Raw genomic sequence first — 24,048 nt, 5'->3', positions numbered from 1 at the left:
GCTTGGTGTTGGTGCTTTTTCCTATGTATTCCAAGTGCAGAGGTGATATAATGTCAGTTCTTTTTGGATTCCTGTGCTATTGCGTCCTGCTGATATGAGTGCAAATCCTGTTTACACTGTCTGTAGAATATCTTCATTGCAATTAATATATTATCACTGTATTAGGCTTTATCAGTCTTTTTGCTGAGTGTGATGTGGTAGCTGTGTGATGTCCAATGATTTAAAAAACAAAACAACCTAGGTGAAAGTTGGGGGTATTACAACAAATTAACATGGAATCTCTACAAGACAGTAGGGACAGTACTTCAACATAAAACAATAACAAATATTATTGACAGTACAAATATTATTATATTGACAAATTATTATTAATAATATTGACAAATATTATTGACAGTTCTGGATGAGAAGCTGGACCTGAGCTGGCAGTGAGCCCTTGCAGCTCAGAAGGCCAACTATGTCCTGGGCTGCATTAAAAAGAGGTGGCCAGCAGGGAGAGGGAGGTGATTGTCCCCCTCTACTCTGCGCTTGTGAGACCCCACCTGGAATACTGCGTGCAGGCCTGCCTGGAGCCCCAGCACAAGAAGGATTTGGAGCTCTTGGAACAGGTCCAGAGGAGGGCCACTAAGATGATCAAAGACTGGAGCACCTCTCCTCTGAAGAAAGGTTGAAGGAACTGGGCTTGTTTAGCTTGGAGAAGAGAAGTCTCTGGGGAGACCTCATTGCAGCCTTCCACAACTTGAAGGGAGTGTATGAACAGGAGGGTGAATGCCTGTTTACATGTGTTGGTAGTGATAGGACAAGGGGGAATGGTTTTAAACTAAGACAGGGGAGATTTAGGTTAGATATTAGGAGAAAATTTTTCTTTCAGAGGGTGGTAAGGCAGTGGAACAGGTTGCCTAGAGAGGTTGTGGGTGCCCCCTTCCTGGAGGCATTCAAGGCCAGGCTGGATGCAGCTCTGGGCAGCCTGCTCTAGTGGTTGGCAACCCTGCACAGAGCAGGGGGGTTGAAACTAGCTGATCTGTAAGGTCCTTTTCAACCCAGGCTATTCTATGATTCTGTGATACTTCAACAGAATAATGACGGTTACTTTCTTTCATAGGTGTTGAAATGGGTCGAAGAAGCAGTTCAAGCCTCCAAAGTGCATCTCTTGTCTACAGACCATTTGACCATGGCTGTAAATACTTGGCAGATCCCTTTTGATCCAAGTCTAAAAGAGGTTACAGTGTCCTTGAGTGGTCCTTCACCAGCAATTGAGATTCGTGATTCATTAGGTGAAGTAGTTTGTGTTTTTTGTGTTTTTTTTTTTTTTTTTTTTTTTAATGATACCATTAAAGTGAATGAAAAAGACAAATAATCCCTACTGCCTTCAAACAGGGAAGACCATATTTATGTGATCCATGAATGTGTTTCCAATTTTGAAAGGCAGTACCAAGATTTCAGGATATATATATATATATATATATATATATATATATATATATATATATATATAAAATATTTATATATATAAAAATATAAATATATATATAAATATATTTAAATATATTATATATATATATATATCCTGAAATTATATATATATATAATTATTTTTTATTATTATTATGTATTTTTTTTTAATACAGAATCACTTGGAACCCGGAAATCCTCCCTATTCTGACTACTTCTTACCTCCTCCTGCTTTCTTGGTATTTGTCCTTGCATTCCAAATTTCTGGCTACTTCTTTTGCTTTTCATATCCTATATTTGTATACTCATTGAACCATTGTTAATGGATCGCATATGATGGTTGTTTTTATGCAGTGAGTGCTAAAGCAAGCTCCACATTCATTGAACTAAGAGCATTCAGAATCAAATCCTCTCTCATGCTGCATCTGTAGCTGAACAGTGTGTAGTGGGGAAGGAGAATCACGTATTTGGGTGCTAATTTGTAGTTGAAAGTATTTTCAACAAATCTACTGTTTATTGTTATTGTTTGTTGTTATGTTGATGCCTTAGGAACCTGGAGCCAGCCCCCCAGAAATGAATTTAAATCATACTTTGTATTCCTTGAATGATTTTTGGCTGAGGATATAGCATAAGTTATAGTATCTTGAAAATATTCTATGCACGGGATTATTTCCCAGCAATACAATCTGGGTGTCCTCCACTAAGGCATTCTTCTTTCTTTACAAGAAAGATTTACTCAGTGTCCCTTCAAATCACAATAACACACAATCCTGGGTGCAACTCTGAGGCTCAGCTGAAGCTTTGACCCCATCTGTCTGCTTTCCTTTCTCGTAGGTTAGCTCCATGCATCTAAATCTATGTAGTTTAACTGAATGTAGTGGAGGCTTGTCTTAAAGCTTTTAAAAATTGACACTGGAACATCCCATCCATAACTTAAGCTTCAGCGCTCTGAAACATCCAGACCTGTTTTGATTGATGATCGTACTCCTCAGTCAGCCTTGGGGGAGAAAAATTCCTCTACAGGGAACCTGTTCCTACATAGAACCATCTGTATATTTGCATGGAAAGGTGTACACATTAAGTGTGGTATGGTCCGTTATGAAAACTTAACTTCTGTCAAGGTCTGTGATGTCTAACAGGCTAAATCTTCTGTGAGGACCTTATAAGCATTCCTGCTGTTGTTAGTCACAGGCTAATTCTTGTCTACCAAGAGTACCTTGCTTATCAATATTTTTACTTGTGGATTTTATCCATTGTGGGATTTATCCAGCTTGGAACAGGTCTGCAGGATGGACCAGTGAGAGGGCTGGCAGCTGCCATATGGGTTAGGGTAAGTGTCTTCTAGGATCCCCTTTGAAGGAGATTGCTTCTGTGCTGCCTTCTTTCACTGGGAGCTGAGTACTGTCTGTGAATAGAACTTGCTTTACTTACAGCTGTAAGGAAACCCAGCAACTGTAATGCTGAAGGCTGTATTAAGGCTCCCACGTGAATGAAAAGATTGAAAATAAAGGAGCATTTTTAGTGTTCTATTCCCTGCAAGAACTTAAAGGGGGTTTTGAGTGTTGCAAATGTCATCGACTCAACTGAATAGTAAATCAAATATCAACTGTACATCAGACACGAAGAAAAATATTACATTTACTCTTTTTTTAGGCAGTACTGTATTTACTCTCTGTTTGATTCTTTTTGTTTGTTTGTTTTTTAGGTAAGCAGATCAGTAAAGGATCAGGACTGAATGAACTGCTAAATATCCACAACTCTGCAAAGGTAGTAAACGTCAAAGACCCAGAGCCTGGAACATGGACAATTAAGGTATAGTTACTGTAGAAATTGTGTATGACTTATCCCAGAGTTTACAAGAGAGTTGTGTAATGATTTACTATATATTCTTATCATAGATACCCACAGATGAGATTGTGTTACATTAAATGTCCTTTTTGAACTATATGTGATATATTTTGAAGGCAGTAGCATGAAATTCTTAATGAGATGTTAACATACTAAAAGTTACTGGTTTAGGTCAAATTCTTTGGATGGAAAAAAGATGAAGTGAATACTGAATTTTTTGATGTCTAGTGAGCAGAGACTGTAGAGATCAGGGGCACTGAGAGGCTTTGCTGTGCACAAAGTCTAGAGGGCTGTAAGGGGGAGATGATATGTACTTTGTAGGCCAAAGATTTTTGCTATTGGGTTCACAAAGTCAGCAAATCTACATTTAATTCAAACTCATTCTCAGTAAATTATTTGAGTCCTACGTAATTGTAAATCAGTTTGTTCATGTGCGTGGTATCTTAGCACATTCAGTTACAGAATGAATCCCAAAAGATGTGGAAACATTAAGAAGGTAAGATCAACATGACTAGCAGTAATACTCAAGTGCTGAGTTGTATAGAGAACTCCTTGGATGTTTGTATGCTGCCAGGACTGGAAATGCTGAAAAAAATGGTACGGAGACACCCTGGTGATCTGCAAAAAAAAAAAAAAAATGGTTTGGGTCCTGCTGGACTTTGTAACATCAGGTATACTGAGTACTGAGCAAACTTCTGCAGTCGGAGCCTTAGGTCTCACAGCTCAGCTCTATAGCTTGTAGTCTTTTAGGAGAAACATGCAATTTAATAAACATTCCATGCCCTACAGAGAAGCAGAGTGCAGAGAGCTCTGGGGTCTCTTCCTGGCCCTGATTGGCCATTGAGGCTCTGAGGCTTCTTTGGGAGCTGAGCCAAGTCATACAATCTCAGAATTGTCAAGGTTGGAAGAGACCTCCAACTTGTGTGTGCCTGCATGGTGCCACCCAAATTTCTGGGTTCTAGAAGCTGCTGAGAGAAGAGCATGCCACATTTAAATGCTCACTGTGTAACATCGAGACAAGCTGGTCACGCTGCTGAATTACCTACCATCAGATAGTCCTCAACAGAACAGTCTGAGTAATTTAATAGAAGAGGGAGCATCAATTTATTTTTGCTAAATCCCTCCCACAAAGTCCTGTCTGCTGACTCAAAAGATTCTTTAAAGTAGGTTGGGAAGGTGTTTCCAGTTGAAAAGGTAAGGGGGTGATGCAGGTGAGTCTGGGGGGGAGAGGCAGAAGTGGGAAGTCACCAGCCTTCCTTGAAGTCTGTTGTTAAGCAGTAGGATGCGACTCTTCTAGCTGAACCATGCCACAAAATCTACCCTCCTGGTTAGGGTTAAACGATCATCTTTGTGATTGAGAAAGGAAGAGAAAAAGCAGTGAGGAATCAGCAGAAAAAACTTGTGATCAAGTCAACTTTGTAGCCAAATGCAGCTGGTTCAAAGGAGTGTAATGACAAATGAGTCCAGAAAATTTCTGCTTAATGAGTGCATTCCTTAAAGCCTAATTCAGCTGCATATCTCCATCATTGTAAATATAAATACATAAATATAACTATGCAATTAAAAATTATTTAGCCATTGTAGCTTGATTTTTTTCAGTTGTGTGAAACAAATATAAAAATGAGTGCTTTTTGTTACTTTAAAAAACAAACAAACAAACAAAACTGTGCACTTTTCAAACATGTTTATGGATGCATTTGGGGCAGTTTTTATTTTCTGTTGTTTACCAGACAAGAAGGCATTTTTTCCTGACTCATTTGAAAAATATGTGTTTGTTTTTTGTATTGTGCTGGAACTGTTCATATATCTGTTTATTCTTATTTCAGTCATCCAGCCTGGGAGGAGAAACACTAATGTACAATTCCAGCGATCCTTGATAAACTACATATTACTGAAAATAGAAAATTACTAATTGGAAAGCAGTGCTTTGGGATGAAGTTTATTCTTAGGTGTTTGCATAGCACTGCCAGCTTCTAGTTACAAAAATGCTAGATGCATTTATTGTTAATAAATGGTAATATTTGATACGGTTATTGTTGCCTTAAAACTTCACAAGTATCCAAAAGTCTGAATAATTCCTAAAGAGAAATAATTTCCCAATGGATTATTTTTCCTTGGGTTGTTTACGCTGGCTTTTTTCATTTGCCTTAAGATTTTAAGAGTGCAAGGAAAAGCCTTCTGAAATGTTTAATTGCAATGTATATTCCTAATACAGATGCATAAGGCTATAAAAAATAATTTTGTCACTGTATCTAACAAAATTTTAACTGCTAATTAATGCTTGCTAACATGAGTTTCACACACTTCACTTAAATATTTCTTTGTATTGTTAACAGCTGGTTTGTATAGAAGAAGGCCTTAAAGATAGTTTTTTTCTGAGGTGAAAGGCCAACCAAATAGAAGCAAATAGGTTGTTTTAATCACATAAACAGCAATTTGTCATAGCATCTGAACAGCTCTCCCCTGGCAGTTAGTTATAAGAAACAACTGCCTAATTTAATAGTAACGTGTGGCTGTGTTGGAGATGCTTGCTAACTGAAGGAATTATGTATTTTTAGGTTAGATCAGGTAATACTCTATCTAGATAAATCTTAATGGAAGGATGTCACTTTGATATTGATTTTCTTTACGTTGTGTGTCTCATAGGTTGCATTGTCTCAGAAGAAAAAATCAGAGTAGGTTCTACTAAATTCAGATGAGATATTGGCATTGTAGACATCACACTTCACAGCCTTTCACGTCTTTTCCTACTGTTCTGGTTGAAATTATCCGTGGGTTTGTCAGTGTTAGGTGTCTGTAGAGTCTAACAAGTGTGCTCAGTGCAGTACAGCGGTTTTCCCTAATACCTGAGTGGCGTGGAAGTAGGGGAGGACAAAAGCCCCTGGGCTTCTGGGCACTCTGGGCAGGCAGTAGGCAGCCTTTTCCTTCTCAGCATGCAGTGACAGAAGGTAGCTCAAAGAAGGCGAATCAAAAATTGCAGAATTGAGGACTTGCATGGAAGTCGCTGTACCCCCAGACAACATCAAACAAAGGCTTTTCACAGAGTGGTCGGCACTGTGCAAGAGTGGCTGGCTGGGAGTGCTTTGTGCTCTGGGGTTTTGCTGATAGAACTGGAATGAGCTTAAGGCAGGGTAGGGACAGGCAGGATGAGGAGCAAGAAGTACTTCTGCAACCTCTGCTTTCCAACGGAGATCTTGACCAGGAAGGAGAGGAACTTTAATGTGCAGTATTGAATGAGACTGGTCTGTACATGCAGCTTACCTCAGGATATGCAAAGCCTGCAATGTTTGCATATGCCTCACAGATAAGATTGATTATGTGTATGTTTAAAAAAAAATGATCTTATTATTAAATAGAAAAGGTGCTATAAATTTTTGTAGCACTGGACATAAATTGTTATTTCTGTACATAAGCGAAAAATTTACACTGACTTTTCCTTTTGACTTAGGTTTAATTTCCTGTTTTGTAATATACTTTCCAAGTAGCCAAAATGTTAACTTCCAGACATGTTTTCCAATTACCATCACTGACATGATACAAGTAATTGTTGGACTTGTGTACCTCAGAGACAAATCAATTGGCTCTTTTTGCAGACACTGCAGCTGTCAGGTGCCTTATCTAAAAGTGAAGCATTATTATGGCCTTCTTATGTATAACTTTTGATGTAGGCCTCCATTCTGTCTTGTTTTTAATGAAAGCTGAATTCTATCTACTGAACTTGGTGGATGGTTCAGAAACTTCTGAACTGCTCATGGTGCCTGTGATTTTCAACTTGCTTTTTCAGACATCGAGCAGTGGAAGGCACTCTGTTCGGATCACAGGTCTCAGCACTATTGATTTTCGAGCTGGGTTTTCTAAGAAGCCAACATTAGACTTTAAGAAAACATCCAGCAGGCCAGTGCAAGGTTTGTTTCCATTTTATTCTATGCTAAGCAGTAACCTCTTTTGAGAGTATGTTGAGGCTGCCAGAATCAAGTAGAACTCTAGGATGATCTCTGTGGCAAACTGTGATAATTTTGAGGCCACTGCCTTCTTGTTCTTAGGGCTTTGAATGTGTGAGAACAGCCAACGTTATTCTCTCATCATATTGCCATGTATTTTTGTGTTAGCTCTGTGGTTTTTATTTTTAATGTCCCATAAATCCTGGCATTTTTGCTATGAAATGCCTCAAAATTGCAACTCTGTTTCTGTTAACTTTTGGACACTAAGAAAAAGCTTTTCTCTTTGTGGCATGGTGGGGAGTTAATAAAGTGGCTGCTATTTCAGAAACACCTGTTGGAAGTCAGTAATTTCAGCCCTAATCAGTGCTGTGTCTCTTGACAGCTAATATGCAGAGCATAATTTAGAACAGTTTAGTTTCCTGTTACTTGGTAAGTAAAGGTTGAAACTGAATGGTGCATTTATGGGATGGTGGGCCAAACATATGGCATTTAATCTTTTTTTTTTTTTTTTTAATTAAACAACACACACTTGAAATAGCGTGTTTCTATTTTTCTAGGGATTCCTACCTTCGTGCTGCTAAATACCACAGGAATCCTTCTTCCAGCTAGAGTAGACCGACTGGAACTTCTGAGTATTACAGGGGAACTTCTTAAGACCTTGCCTGTGAAATACTATCCTGACAGAAAGCCCTATGGACTATGGAATATTTCTGACTTTATTCCACCAGATGAAGCTTTTTTTGTTAAAATAATTGGCTATGACAAGGATGATTATCTTTTTCAGAGAGTTTCAAGCGTTTCATTTTCTAGTATTACTCCTGGTAAGAGATGTGAACTTCAGTGTAATGTAAATTTGTCATATCTGATTTAGTTAAAATTGATATCTCATCTTTTTTTTTTTCCTGTTTTATAGAAGTACTTTCTGTGTTTTCCATTTTATTCCAAAGTCATTTTTCAGAGTTTTGAAGAACAAGTTAATTGTTATGCTTAACATATAATAAAAACAGAAAGTGATTTTCCTTTTAATAATAGGAAAAGACGAGGTATGTTAGTAGCTGTTAATAATCTGTTGGGAAATGTTTCCTTTCTTCAGATGCTCCAAAAGTTACAATGCCCAGCAAGACTCCAGGGTATTACTTACAGCCAGGGTCTGTTCCTTGCCATGTAGAAAGTCTTATACCTTTTACTCAGCGTTTTACTAAAAATGGAGTAAAACTAGGAGAGGATCAGTTCTTCAAGTAAGTAGTGACTTTTTTTTTCCCAATCCTATTTGTATCCTATGATTTCTATTTACTGTTATACTTTATATCCTATTACTTATGTTCTTTTATTTTTGGTGAAAATTGTTAGGGAAGCCTTATTCTATGGAGAGATTTATAGTAAATATGCATGTTTAACGAGGGAGTACACCATCTGTATAGATGGAGAGATATTGTTTTGGTCAAAAATCCCCTCAAAAGTGTGCTCTTAAATTACCATAAGCTGTGTTTAGAAGGCAAATGCTTTTTAATATATATATTTAAAAGTTCTGTAAAATAGATCAGTAACTACCTTGCTCCCAAGACACTTCTGCAATTATATATAGATGACTATGTAGTATAAAGGAATTTACTTTTTATTTCAATTTGTCTTTCATGGATCCCTTTGACATGTGATCTATGACCTATCCTAGAAAATTATCCTCTTTAGAAAATCCCCCAAAAGAGGAAACCTTACACTGAATCTATCACAAATCTCTTCAGATTACTGTATGGAAAATGGACTACTCTTTCGCTGTAGAATGCAGTAGGAATAAAAAATAAATAAAATCAAGTGAATAGACTCAAAGTCTTTCTTATGATTCTGCTAGTTGAAAACAAAAGGAAATGTATACTAGAAAAAAACATCAGCAGCCTCCATTAGCCTCTTGTAAAGCCTGAAGCATTTCAGGAGAAAACTGAAGACAAAGTTCTAACATTCAATAACAAGTACATGATGACTAAATAGATAAACTCTGAAACTTCCTTTTATGCTGTTGGCAGTGTAAAATGCTGCAGCTCTTCTGTTTTTGTTTTGTTTAATGATGTACCATTTACGTTTACTCAACTCTGGTACATACTTTGGTAGCTCTGTAATTTTTTCCATTCTTTAGTTATCAAACCACCCACATCTTCTCCCTGCTTTTCACATATCCAGCACCTTCATGATCAGGACTCATTTTTCTTTCTCTTATCACAGAACAGAGGAATGAATAGATCACTTGAGTTAATTTAACAAAATATTTCTCAAGCCAAATGTTATTGATCGCAGGTAAACAGGATATAATTTGTCTTGTCTGCATTTTATTAGTGAGGTTCTGTATGGGGTTTGTCCAGTTTACTAGTTGGACTCAGAACTGAGTTGTATTATCACTCTGCACTGGATGAATTTGATTTTTTTGTTTTGGTGACAAGGTGTCATTTGGGGTGACCAAGTGCTGAAGTTCAATATGATGTGAATTATCACTGTGCTCCCTGCCAATGGCTTTTACAGTAACCAAAAACCAGGATATGATTTGGTCTTCAGACTCTGCAGCTTGGCTAGGTTGTATTTTCTGAAAGATAAGCAGCTTGACCAGCTAATTACATATACTGTGTATGTGGAGAAAATAAAATGGTTTGGGTATATAAATAACTTGCTGCTGTGAAAGGTGCTGACTTATCGCTGTAAGACATACTGCAAGGAGTTGTGCATAGTTACCGCTGAATTGTGCAGCAGAAACATTGAGGTGTATGTTACTCATCGCTGCTGTTGTATTTCTATACGTATTTATTAACAGACCCCCTGTCCTGTGTTCAGCTTCTCCACTCTGGACTCCTTGTATGCTTCCATTCTCAGGGTTTCCGTGTTCTACATCTGGTATATAGCAAAAGTTGGGAATAAAGAAGGATGGGATTGCATAACTTCACTTTTAATATACTTTCCTTGAAGAAGTTTCTCACTTTTCACTTGGAAGAAATAGTGTTTTAATCCTTAGCGTTTGTGGTTGCTGCCATTTCCATTTGCCAGCATAGCACTGTTAAATGTCATAGATTTGACATATGATATACTAGGTTATCTAGAATCAATATAAAGGAAGAAGAATAACCAGGAAGCCATTTAAGGTCACCACTGATTTCCTTAGGCTTTCCAAGTCACTTTCTCTTTCTTTCTGCATCTGCTAAGGGATGATAAATCACCATATTCTGACAAGCAAAATGGAGACCAAGGGGTCACTAATTCAGTGTTTTCCCATAACATGGAAATTACTTGACAAGCCATGGTGGATATATTTGTGTTCCTTGGTTTTGTTTGTAAACCATAGCAACTGGCCCCAGGGAGCGCTGGGGCACTGCGCAAACCCCTGCTTTGCTCCGTTATGTCATTGTCCATGTGCTTGTTGCACGATTTGTTACAAAACAAAAAAATGTGGTTTTGAATTTTAAGGAGCTGTAAGAGTGTCTGCTTTTAAGCATGTGACCCCCACCAGTCAATGCAGTCATGTATTTATTTCCTTCTCCACTTTAATGTTATATGTGACAGATGCATGATATTAATTACCTATCAGCTTTACCTTGCATGACTTGTAGGAAAAAACTGCACATATTTCTCTGAATTCATGTTCTGTCACTTTGCTCATATCTCTTCTGTATTTTGCTTTATGTTTTTAGTCCTGGATCTATCAATTCACTCTTTATAGTTGTTGCACTGTTTATTTTTGTGTGGGTAGGCAATCAATGTGCAGATTATTGAGTTAATGTAGTTGGTGCTTGTCATAACTTCTGCTCTCCTGGCTGTACCTCTGAAGTTGACATATTCATATGGATACTTCATTGCTGGATTTTAAATATTTAGAGTGGAGGTAGTCCCTGCAGGTGGAAAAGCAGGAAGAGCTGCCTGGATGTATTCACTTTGAAACAGATAGTAGGGTAGGTGCTACCCTCCCCACCCCATGAGCCTAAGAGTGGGTTTACAAATAGAAAGATTTGATGAGAAGCTCTTCACTGGGAAGATGAACCCTCATTAACTTTTCTAGTAAGAGCTGTGGGTTCAGTACTGTGACTGGCTCCATGTAGAAACTGGTGGGTGTTAAGGAGAGAGAAGAACTACTGCTTCTCGAGTAGTAAATGCAACAATGAGGTACAATCAGCTGAGTGAATGACTGCAAATGCTGTGGTCTTAGTTACTGTATGGCACATGTTCATGTATGTTAGTCATCTTTGTAGAAGTTTAACTGAAACATTCTGCAAAAGCTTGCATTTTTTAATACTGACTTAATAATGACTGACAATGTATTTATCTGTTCTTTAACTAAAGTTAATAGATTCTCTGCTGAATCAAACTGGATTTATCTGTTTTTTCCTGTAACCTAACCTATTGTGAAAATCTTTGCCTGCAGTCAGGAAACTAAATCTCTCTTTATTCCTTCAGAAATTTATTGAAACATGCCTTTTCATTTCTTCAGAGAATCATCTAGCATGAGCTGGGAAATAGACCAAGTCTCCTTGTCTGATGAAGGCTTCTATGAATGTATTGCAACTAGCAGTGCAGGGACTGGACGTGCACAGACATTTCTGGATGTATCAGGTGGGTACTAATTCATCCTTCCATGCTGAAATATGGTAACATGTTGTACTGGGATGTTTAACAGAAAGAAATGACACTTAGTACCAATAAAAAGTATTTCCAGTTCTAAGTATATGTTTAATTAATATGTTTTTTCTCACTGATGTACACAAATGCTTTGATGTTTACTCAGGAAACCCGTTTTGAATACTAGCATGGGATTTGTTTTATTTAGTTCCTGCAAGCAGTTGGATTTACAGAATAGATGTGGCCCACAGAAGCAGAAATTGAAATCTGAGATGTCAGTCATTGCCAGATGCCATGTAGAAGTGTAAATCAGTGCCCTTGAATAAGGAAAACACTGGAGCTGAGTCAAAGTGGCAGTGATGATAGCAGAGCTTAGCACAGCAGTTTGAATTCAACCTCAGGTTTTCATGTAACTGCTTGAAATCAAGGTTGTCTTCTATGTCCCACATTAGCTAATTCAGAATGGTTAACCTGAATAATCTGACTCGCAGAATCACAAAACTGTTTGGGTTGAAGAGACCTCTGGAAGTTACCTAGTTCAGCTTTCAGCTCATAGCAGAGCTAACTTCCAAGTTTGATCACATTTCCCAGGGACTTGTCCAATCAAACACTGAATGGCTCTAAGGACAGAGATTTCACAAGCTCTGTGGGCAGCCTGTTCAGTGGTTAATTGCTCTCACTAGGAAAATAGTTTGCGTAATGATCTAGTTGGAATTTCCCATGATGGATATTACAACCATGGGCTCTCATCCTTTGTGCTCAGAGATCATATTCTCTAAAATGGCCCTCTCAGTAGTTGAAGACTGTGCCTATATATCCCTCCATCTTCTTTTTTACAGCCATGCACATTCTTCTCACTGCAGAATGAGTATATTAAAAACAAACTAACGAACAAAAAAACCAACAGCCTGATATCACTGATTCTGTGCAAGGCAAAGTTTGCAGAGAAACAGCCTTCTTATAGCGAGTGGTAAATTTGAGATGAGGAACATCCTTTTAGTCACACAATGTACTCAAGTAACATCAATACTTATTCAAGTCCTAGCTGAGCACTGTTTCATATTTTATCTACCAAAATCCTTCTGGTGAATAAGGTATCACATTTGCTTCTTTCAGTCTGTGCTTTGGAGTACCAGTACCAGCAGCTGTTATATTCCGCCCCCAGAAATTGTGTGCACAAAGATTCTTGGTTAGGATGTTGCAACCATCCTTTTCTTTACAGAGATAATTGAAAGAGATTCCTAACCTTTTTTTCCTGTGATACTGGTGGTAGAACTTGAGAGTAAAGGGGGAGCGTGCAGGGAAAATGCTGTATTGTCTCATTTACAAAATGCTGTAAGATCCACCAAGACTTGACACACGGTGTAAACATGAGCAGCTAGTTCTGTTTTGAGCTATACAGAGGAGTAACGTGAGGGAGGTGCTTTGAAAGCCTTGTATGCAAACATTTGTAAGAAAAGTATCTGAAATTTCTTCTTTGAGCAAAGTAAACAATCTTTTCAAGTATTCGTAGTTTGACTAGCTGACAGACAGTATATCACAGATTTTTGTCAGCTGCTGTGTGAAAGGTATTGGAACTGTGTCAACATTTTCCAGTTTCAGGAAAAGCAAACACTTGAGTTTGACTTTGTCTCACTAGTATTAAATGTTTAAAATGTCAAATGGTTTGTTAGCTTGTGCAGACACATTAACTGAAGTGCTCTGAATACCAGGAATTCAGTTTAGAGTTTGACCAGGGGATTGCTATGTGCTCACTGTTATTCTGAGTCTAGAGGTGTGCCCCAAGGACGGACAGTCAAATAATGGAGGGGTTTTAGTCCTATACTGGCCTTCATCTCTTTCTATTCTTAGCTTTCCAAGTTTAAGTATCGTGTTCTTAGGGATAGTACCATGGAAAACTAGAGAAGATTCATCTTTTCTTCCAAAATACCCCCCACCCCTAACCTGAAGTGCAACATTGGATCTGCAGTCTCAGTAAGCAAGTCCAGCTTTTCTTGATACTGCTCTGTGTTGAAATGCACTGCTCTGGTAGTGAGAGTGAGAGGTGTTAGGGGCTGTGCTCCAAGGGAAGCAGAGCTGTATGCCCAGCGTGTGGCATGTATGAGGGAGTCATTGGTATGCAGAGAGCTGGCCTAAAGCTTGTGAACCTCATCTGAGACCCCACAGGAGACTTAAATGAGGAAGAGTTATGGCTGGCTCTGAGTTTAGGAGCAACTTTTACCCTCAATAAATACATATATGTTTTTTTTCTCTAGGCTTGGTTTGCTTAGGATAATTGATTTTTGGTGTGTGCTGGTAAAGATTTGGTCTTGCTCTTACAGCTGTCTTACTTCTGCTGAAGCATCCTGGTCAGAATATTATTCATTGCAGATTTTTCTTAGCAAGAAACAGTCAGGGGTAGTGCTGGGGAAACCAGCAAATGGAATATATGAATATATCATTTCTGTAACACGTTATGCATACCACGTACGTGGAATGCATACAGAATGCATAGCATTACATAATTTACGTTCTTCAGCATTTAAACATTTTCTGCTTTGTCAGTGATATCTCAAGAAGTATTGAGACAACTGCTCCTATTTTTAGCATTTGTAGCTTCAAAGCTAAATTCCAGTACTCAATACTGTTGCAGCTGTATCCTTCTAGAAGTGCAATTAAAAACGTCCCTCTTTGAAGTGATGGCAGAAGCTACTTGATTGCCCATCAATTAGCGTGACTGAGTTTTCTTGTCACTGTTTCTGATACTGTTTGTCTATCAAGTGTGTGTCTCTGCGTACTGTTTACTGCCTTGTCTTTCCTTCACTGTGCTCAGTAACACCCTTGATCAGGGAGACTTAAAGGAGCAGACAGTGTCTCCTTCCACATATCCTTAGAAACAAACCAATCATGTAAAGAACATAATGATGATGCTTGCAGCAGCTGGTGACTTGGTTTCATCGTCTCTGTTAGAAGAGATTTGTAGTAGCATTTTTTTCCTTTTTTTTCTTCATAAACAAGCCCGCAAAACTCTAGAGTGGAACTCAGATTGTACCATGCATGGTCATACCTCAGAGAACTCAGAGACCTGGTTGCGGGGCTGTGATCTCATGTTGGCTTTTCCTGGTGCAAGATTAGCTCAAAGAACAGCACAACATCCTCTCATACAAGATGTGGCATTTCATCCTGGGTGATGCAATATTTTTTTTCACATACATCAGGTGTATTCTCGTCAGGTAGCTTAATGTCAGGGAGTGATGATGCTGGCCTGGGATCTCTGTTCCATGGGTTGAGCAAGGTGAAATGAAACTAAAATAGTAACCAATATTACAATTGTTTTGCACTATAGCATACTTCAACTTATTTACCAAGAATCTACCAATGAAGCAAAGGCTCCCAAATCTTTTTTCTCCTTATTTTGTTTTTTTATTCTGTTCTTTCTACACAGAGCCTCCACCCATGATTCAGGTTCCTAACAACATCACAGCTGTCCCTGGTGAAGCAGCCATCTTGACCTGCCTAACATTAAGCACCGTGCGTTACAATCTCACCTGGCAGAGGAATGGCAGAGATGTGTGGCTGAAGGAGCCCCTGCGGATAAGGGTGCTGAGCAATCTGTCTTTAGAGGTGAAGACCGTAAAGTTCACAGATGCTGGCAAGTACAACTGCATCGCTTCTAATGAGGGTGGATCTACTACAGCATCTGTCTTCCTTACAGTACAAGGTAACAAGAAAACTGCCTGTTAAGCTTCCTCTGATATGGTTTTAACTTGCTTCATCTTTTTTTGTGAACTATCTCTCATAGTAACTTTTGCAGTTTATGCCTATTGATGAAACAACTTAGAGACTGGTAGAAAGTAATGTAGTTCTTCCTTGTTTTAAAATACTGGTGCAAATCACCAAACAGGACTTACGCTCAGCTTGTGACACTGCCTCATGATGTGGGCCTCTATGAACCATGGTTTGATACCTCTTCTGAAACTGCCAGCTTAATTCTGCTGTATGTCTGTATAGAGCCTCAGGTATCTTCGTTGTTAGTGTCTCCTAAAGTGTAGAGCACAAAGAGGTAGCTGCAGACAGATTTTGTTCTTGTTTGTGTATGTGCACACTCATGTTCTTAGCAGCATCAGTCCCCAATATTTGTAGCCGAGCCTGACTTTGAGAAAAGTTAAGGACTGCATGTGTGATTTTTATTTCCCCTTTCAGTGAAACTACTGTTATACACGTGCATGTACTTGGTAAGAGTTCCTGTGTTCTTCTGGATTACTTTATATCTCCTTAGAATAATACTTCTAAGTGTTTCTATGTATTACTGTATTAGTCATCTTGTGTCATTTAATACAAGCTAAGAATCAATCAAGATTTTATGAAGGACTACATAAGATAAGGACTTTCAGAGTATGTCAGGACTGAAGAAGAGGCCATGGGTTGAGACCAAGCAAGCTCTAGGTCCATGTTATTGCTTCAAATCAAGAACAAACTTGAAAAAGAAAAAAAAAAAAAAAAAACGCAGTAATTTGAATTGGAGCAAATTCTGTTGAAATCTGAAAGTACTTCAGATTTGGTTTTGACTGCCTTGGTCATGTGGAGGTTTGAACCTTGGTTTCCCAGCATGCAGTCTGTGGATAAGAAGAGTCAGAACTGCCAAATGTTATAGAAAACTATTGTGTCCTATATTTTTAGGTTTTGGCTGTATTGATAAACTACTTGTTAGTGACTCTAACAGTATTTCTGCTTGCTAATGATATTCTGACCAGAGTGGGTACCTTATTAATTTCTTTGCTGTAATCCTACTACTTTATTAGCTAATGGAAAACTTAAAATTATGGGGGGGAAAAAAGAAGAATTGCCTGCATTAAGGTGCTCTAAAAGAAAGATGTCAAAAATGGAATTGTAACACTTACTGAGGGGATGCAGCTTTTGATGTAGGAAGAGTAGATTGATCTGTCAAGGCAGAGTAAATAGATGCGTAATCAATTATGTAGGACCTGTTACAAAATGTAGTGGTGAGGTGTTTCTTCACTGCTCTGTCTGAATTACCATTTGGATATCTATGGTTGAGTTATAACTGTTAAATTTCTAGTAAGTTAAAGGGGGAGAGGGGGAAATCCATGAAAAAAACCCAGCCCATACATGTTTGGAAAACTGTTTTGAATTCCACAGGATTTTTCCATCAAGACAATCATTCAAGCATGTCAAAGTCAAGAGAAGTGCCCCCTCCCTCATTCCTCTCTTCCAGGGATTTAGATTCTGTCCCTAAGGTCTGCAGACCAGCTGGGAGATTTAACACGATGAGCAAATTACATCTGGCAGGTTTTTACAGTAGAGCTAGAGAAGTTTAGTGTTGCCACAGCAGAATATTTAGTTTCAAATCATTTGTATATGTAGAATGATTATATCAAATAGTTGAGAATTGCATTTTGGCTGGTACTGGTATTGCTAACAGGTTTAAAACGTGCCTGAGATAACCTTCTTAGACAGTTTATACAGGATTAGTTGGCAGTCTGAGAAGCATTTTCTTCTTTCTGATGAAAGATGCTTGGAATAGAATAAAGATAGTAGCAAATGTAGCAAACATTGAGCTGCAGCTGAACTCAGATTCCTGCAGCACTGTCTTGTGGTGTTTGGAAAATGTAAACTCCAGACAACCTTTTGAATGGCTGTATGCAGAAGCTGAGTGGTGTCAGAATGGTTGTATGTGTATTGTTTTACTTTGCTTGAACCAAATGATTTTTACCAAATTTCTGGAGGTACTCTGATGTATGATTAACTGTGTCATGCACAGCCCATACTGTTTGTTAGGGTCCAGAATATTGAAAAGAATGGTTTATATTTGACAGCAAAAGAGTCAAGGATGGCTTCACATATGAAGAAAAAGTTTAAAGGGGTTGTAATGTTTCCCTTCTGAAAGAAGGCAATTTGTGGTCTTATTAATAGAGATGGGTTCGTGCTTTATGTAGCTGCACGTAATTCTGCATGTCATATTAAATTCATATCAGATCCCTTTATTATTGTTGGCACAGATCCAATACAGACCTCTGAATTTTGGGTCATAAGAGAACAAACAATGCTTTCATCCTCATTTTCTTTCTGCAGTAGGAGTTAAGGCAGAGAACAAACGTTTGTAGCTCTAAAAATAATCCAGCGTCTGCTTTACAAGTGGGTTGTAGTAAACCCTTGTTTTGAATAGAATTGTTTTGAAATTTTTTCTTTTGATAGCTCTCCTGAAAGGGAATGTTAATCTGATTTTTAATTTTTTTTAATGTTCTTTCTAGACCAGCAGCTGTACAAATACAGCCTGATACTTGAATGGGAGTTGACTTTTTTTTCGAGGCTGCATGTTCTGTGTTAGCTGCTATGCTGAGCCACGACTTGTTCATCACCAGCACTGAGCCCTGCTGGCCAGACGTCCTGGTTAAAAGCTGTGCCCACCTGTGCCATGGCACTGTGCTGCTCACAGCAGGCTGAAAGGTCTTGGACCTTGTGGCCTTTGAGATACTGAGGAATACAGTCTCTTGGGCCTCCTAGGGTTGTATTGGTGTTGATTCACTGCTCTGACTTCTAAAGTGCACCCTCAGTTTTGGACGTTATTACAAGATGGATCCACAGAGTGAATGGCTCAACTCCTCTCAACAGGTTGGACTTGTAACCTGTTACCACCGTAGCACTTCCTGCTCTAAAAGGGAAGGAAGTAAAATGCAGTTAAACTTTCAGCACTTCTTTGATGCAAAAGACAATATTGTCTGAAAGAAAAAGAGATGAATCAGTAGGTATCCCTCTGCTAGGTGCTGATTGCCACTCACAGCAGGCTCAGAGGAGGTCAGTGAGCTGCCCTTCAGAAGCAAGCTTCCTGTGCAGGAGAAGCAAGTTAGCGGCAGGGTCAGGAACTGTCCGAGCATCCCCTCTCAAGTTCTCTGTAGGTCAGGAAAATCAGCTGGAGTCCCAAAGTTTGTTCATCTGCTCCCTGTGCTGTGGTTCATAAGAGGTTTTTGTCTGCATTCAGAGAAAAGGAGCTGATGGGGCAAAAAGGTTTGTGTTATAAGACCAGTCGCTGATAGCTTGTTTTTATGATTTGGCCTGAACTTATTATTCCAGGTGTTTCTTTTGTTAAAATTCCTTTGTGATATCCTCTATAGATCAGTGCAGAAGTGGGACAAACAAAGCTTTCTCATCCAGCTAAATATATCTTTTGGTTTTCCAAGTCTCTTCTGTATCATTTCTTACAAATTCAGCTAAATAAGTGATGATTAATCTCTTGTAATTTTTGTAATATTCAGGTTATGCATAGAAGGGAGAGTACTTACTACAATGAATTTGAGTTCAGACTTGATGAAGGATGAAAAATTCAGGCATTAAACAAAACAGGATGTGTTAAGTGTCATGCATCTTAATGAGCAAGCGCATGACATCAAATGAGAGAGATTATTTTCTAGTTGCTTTCTCATGGAAAGTCTATCTCTTCAGAAGAATTTTTAAGAGGAGATTTGAAGGAGCAGAAACAAATTTAGAAATCAGCATTTCTAGATTTATGCTGACCCACCCAAACCTGTGGCTCATTGCATTCCCTGCAAATCCCATGGGAACTAGCTTCTTGCAGGGTATTTGGCCTCTGTTACTGCAGTAGTTGTAAAAAGCACAGGCAAATGATTAGTTTAGCTGCTAAGTATAGTACCCACAGCTGTAAGAAAAGTGTTGCATTGGTACCTCTTTCAGGAGGGTTGCGTGCAGTCCTCGGTACAGATTGCTCACAGGAGCATGGACAAATTCAGTCTGGATGTGCTTGAAGTGCGCCATCTGCCCAGTGAAGACAGGGACACATCCCCTGAGAAGTATCCACTAATTCCCTATTTCTTGTTTTGAAAAATGCTATTTTCCAAGATGATGCTTGCTTATTTGCAGCTTGTTGGTGCTGCTCTGCTGGAGCAGGAGGCCTGCCTCCTTTGGGTTTATAAAGGTGCATACCAAGTTCATTTCAGCTCTACCAGCCTCTAGGGCTGAGCACAAACCCAGGACAGGGACATGAGAAGGACAGAATCCATTCTCTTTAATTCTCCATGCCTTTCTCCTGCAGGGAAGTCCACAGGAGACTGTGGACTGTAAAGGCCATGCTTGTGGTACGTGTGTTGTTAGATGTTTCCTTAGTTGGCCTCTCGTTCACAACTGGTGAATACTTAAAATCATGCACTTAATGTTTTCTAGTAGAGTATGCATTTGGTCAGTGAATGCCAAATCACAAGGAAGTGCAGAGAGGTTTTGAGAGACAACTTTGGCGAGAAGCCATGGTGACAGCACACATCCACATGCCTTTTGGGAAGCAGCCCCTCTGAGTAAGAGAGCAAATGGGTTGGGTTCTCCTCTCCCCATCACACCTCTTGGCACACCGCCGTGGTGTCATGGTACACGCTGCAAGGCTGGTTCTGAAGCAGAGTGGCTTGTTCCAGCCTGGGCGTGCTGCTGGAGCTGCTGACATTGCAGCTTGCGTGCCCTCCGGGCCAATCAACGGGGTCCCAAGTGGTGTTCCACCTCCTGCCCCACAGAAGTTAAATTTGTGCTTGGGAGCTTTGGGAATTATCTTATCTTTCTCTAGTGCATAGGCAGTTACGGACTGGGTGTTTTCCCACTGTGTTGCGCAGAGTGCCAGGGTGAGGGGTGATGCAGGATGATCTGCACATCTCTGTGGGCATGGGTGTGCAGGTGAGGGGACAGTGGGAAAGTGGCAGCTAAATGAGATGGCTGGCAAGTGAATGGGGTAGGATAATTATGTCCAAAGACAATATTTCTTTTTCATTAGGTTCACTTGGTTGACGCCAGAAGGACAGATGAATGTGTCTGGCTGGTTGGCTAATTTTGAAGGCTGCTTTATATTTATTTGCATTTAATGTTCTGATCTTTATTTCTGCTGTAACAAATTTGTTCTCAGCTTCCATTCAAACAGGAAGCTTTGTAAGTGAGCAAAAGTAGAAAAATACTGTATCAAATATTAATTCCGATGCATATTGCTGAAACATGATTCAAAATAAATAATAGAAATCAGATAAGCAGAGAGGATTCCTTTTGTGTGTGTAGTAAGAGGTGGTGTATGCATGTATTATTTCATGGCATAGGACATAACCTGAATTCTGTGCTTGAACTGACATCAAAGTGGAAATCTGCTTCCACTAGAGTTCTTCAGTATGTGCATAACCCTTGTCTTGTCTCGCTTGCTGACATACGTTAATAGCTATTACAATGAGATTCCACTCACCCCACCCCACCCCTGCCTTCCAGTGTGCACTCCTGATACTAACCTGTAGGTTTTTAGCAAGTTTGAGATCAAAGCCAAGCAATCCCATCTATGTGCTCCCACATGGAAAAGTTAAGGCATATCTATAAAACTCACAGTAACACAAGAATGTGTAGACACTGCTGTGGTTACACAGGAGTAGAGAAGAGAACTCATATTTCACAGCAGGACTACAGTTGCTGTGTTACTAAAAGCAGGGCTTTGTGCTAAAATTCTGCTCCTGCAGCATCTAGGTAATTGGAAGCCCAGGGAGCTCAGTCCAGTCCCTTTTTAATGTTTGCTAATGAGAATGAGTAGAAATGACAGAGAAGTGCCAGAGAAGAGCCCAGGGGAGGGGCTTTGTCTATTCTTGGCCAGAATACGTGTGCGTAAGGTTCTGAGGAAGTGACATTTGATGGAAATCAAATCCTTGTAAAAATAAATAAATAAATAAAAATTCTGTAGCAAGTGTATGCAAACTTCTGAAGTGATTGCATTATTACATGGTTGGTTTTGATTAAAATATGTTTAAATAGTTAATCAGCCTTGTTAGGACATTACTTGTCAGGTTAACAGTTGGAATCCTTCAGCTTTTAAAAGATGCTCTTAGCAAAAATGGCAAGAAATAACCTTGAGGGTGCGGCACAAAAAATATTGATACAAGTAATAGTTAAGTCAAATATCCTCTACAGCGAGGCTTGGGGGAAACGCTTCTGTTGGAAAAAAGATGCAGAAAGTAATGACAATTATTGTCATTGACTGTTTGCTTTTTGCTAATAAATGGTGGTAAACATTTTTTTAATGTTGAATAAAAGAAAAATTTGGCATTTGTTGTCCTTTTATTCATGTTAAGTTAAATTTCTTCTAATGATTTAAATGGACCAAGGAAAGGTGCAATTGTGAGTGTTTCAGAGCCTGGAGTCTCCACACCAACCTTCATTATCTTCAGAAAAATCACATGTGATCTTTGTTTAAAAGGCTATATGTATATATATTATTTTTATCTCTACAGACTTGAATGGGATGAGTGTGGTAAGGAGCTTGTGCTTCTCCTGCCCATGGATCTTGTCCTTTCTGGTACAAACAGCAAAGCAAAATTAATCAAATTGTCCTGCCATACAAGAAAGCCAATTCTGTGCCCCTAGCTGGCTTTTGAGCAAGAAAACCAGGTGGTTAATTAGTGCTGACTGTGGCCTTGGGTGGCCTAGGTGGTAGCTTGAGTATTACAGCTGTGTCTGTTGATTTCTTTTCATTAATTTAATAGCTTGCATATTAAATATTACTTGCACCTTCTTTTGCTCGCCTGGTGCTATTGCAGTGTGACAATAACTGTGGGGAACAGTGTCACAGCACAGTGTGTAACTATCTGAAACAAAGAGCTTCCTAATATCAACAGGAGCCTTAAGACCAAAGCATGCAGAATATCTCCCAGTGTTTCTTGGCAGGATTTAAAACAAAACAAAAATAGCTGAGAAAGCTGTGCACGTCCTCAATCACTTGAGGACAATCCTGTAGCTTGCATTCATTTCTTGCCTTTCCCTACCCCCTCGTGTCTGGATTTGATCCCGGTATTACTGACGCTGCGGCTTTGCCTTCCTCTGGTGCCTTTCATCCAGGGTTCTGGAGGATTCAGACCCTCACGAGATGCTAGAGAGGCTTTTCAGGACCCTGCAGAATCCCCTCTAGAAGTGAAAATGAAACTGGGGGACCTTAACACCATGAATTTGAGAAAGAAAAGGATGAGGCAGTATGTAGATGCATTTGTGTTTAGTTTTGCAAATCTGTGTGCAAATTAGTTGCTGTTTATTACTTAATTTTTTCCTTGCCTTTGGCAGTGTGGCTGTGTGGTTTTGCATGCATTTTTACAAGGATTGAAGGATCCTTGACACACTGACACGTTCCTTCAGTAACTGAAAGCGGAGGCCACGGATCCGGGCACTGGCTCTGCTCCCCCACAGCACCTGCTGCAAGACCGTGGCCAAAAGCCTTCCTCAGCACAGCTCCTGCCCTCTCTCAACAGAGGGGCTTTATGTGTGGGGTGGGGGCCTGCAGATAGGTTTTCATGAAATACTAACAGATGTGAATTAATCATGAAATCCAAAGCATGTTGCAATTGTTTGAAATGAAAGTATACTACAAAGGTTAAATAACAGTATGTTCAGGGCTTGTATGCTGATGTTACCACTAATATATTTTAAAACTATATATATATATTTGATAAATTTTAAAGATATTTTTGTGTTCCTTGGCAAACTTGCTTTCAGATGCAGTAAGATGCCCTGCGGGACAAATCAGCCTATAGCAACTGGGATTGAGGTCTTCTGCTGTTCTTGTCTGTGCCCTGTACAGTAATTGACCTTATGAGTTAGTTCATGTGTGTCTAACAGTCATTATTTGTGCTAAGTGGAGGCAATTGTAGGGAAACAATCATGTGACCTTTATCAGGACCGTTTTCTCACTATGGAACTGTTTGGAAGCAGAATTAAAATGATTATTATAATGTGTAAGTGCTTACAAAATCGATCTTAATTGCTGCTTTTCTTTTCTTCTAATAGAACCACCTAGGGTCGTCATTTCGCCTAAGAATCAGACTTTTACAGAAGGCTCTGAAGTGTCCATCAGATGTTCTGCAACAGGTTATCCAAAGCCAACAGTAGTATGGACACACAATGAAATGTTTATTATTGGTTCATACAGGTAGGAGTTAAGTTCTCTTTCTCTCTCTCTCTCTCTCTCTCTCTCTCTCTCCCTCCCCCTTTCTCTTTCTCTTTCTCTCTCCCTCTCCCCCTTTTTCATGTATGAGAAAGAGATTGTGAAGGTTGCTGAAATATTCTGACTTTCTGCCACAGGAGCCTGCAAGTTTAGGAAATAGTACCACAACTTTCATCTTTATAACTCTTTAATTTCTATTACCTCATCTCTGAACTAGAAATACTGTGATTAGCACCTCCATGTCCTTCTTGTACTGAGGGGCCCAAA

The 24,048-nt window shown here is 39.2% G+C and overlaps 1 protein-coding gene across 4 annotated transcripts in view; it reads left to right on the top strand.

Moving 5' to 3' along the window:
- Positions 1-24,048, top strand: part of HMCN1 (hemicentin 1) — a 194,409-nt gene that overhangs the window by 47,224 nt on the left and 123,137 nt on the right. For all 4 annotated transcript variants that reach the window (XM_082766273.1, XM_082766274.1, XM_082766275.1 and 1 more), the window contains exons 5-12: positions 1,103-1,274; positions 3,158-3,264; positions 7,085-7,205; positions 7,799-8,062; positions 8,335-8,479; positions 11,704-11,825; positions 15,256-15,531; positions 23,625-23,766. In XM_082766273.1, the coding sequence (XP_082622399.1) occupies positions 1,103-1,274; positions 3,158-3,264; positions 7,085-7,205; positions 7,799-8,062; positions 8,335-8,479; positions 11,704-11,825; positions 15,256-15,531; positions 23,625-23,766 (1,349 nt within the window). The remainder of the gene's footprint in view (positions 1-1,102; positions 1,275-3,157; positions 3,265-7,084; positions 7,206-7,798; positions 8,063-8,334; positions 8,480-11,703; positions 11,826-15,255; positions 15,532-23,624; positions 23,767-24,048) is intronic.

This window comes from Aythya marila (genome assembly GCF_965140915.1).
Source record: "Aythya marila genome assembly, chromosome: 8".
NCBI lineage: Eukaryota > Metazoa > Chordata > Aves > Anseriformes > Anatidae > Aythya > Aythya marila.
Note: the sequence above shows the minus strand (reverse complement) of the source record. Positions and strands in the feature narration are given on the sequence as shown.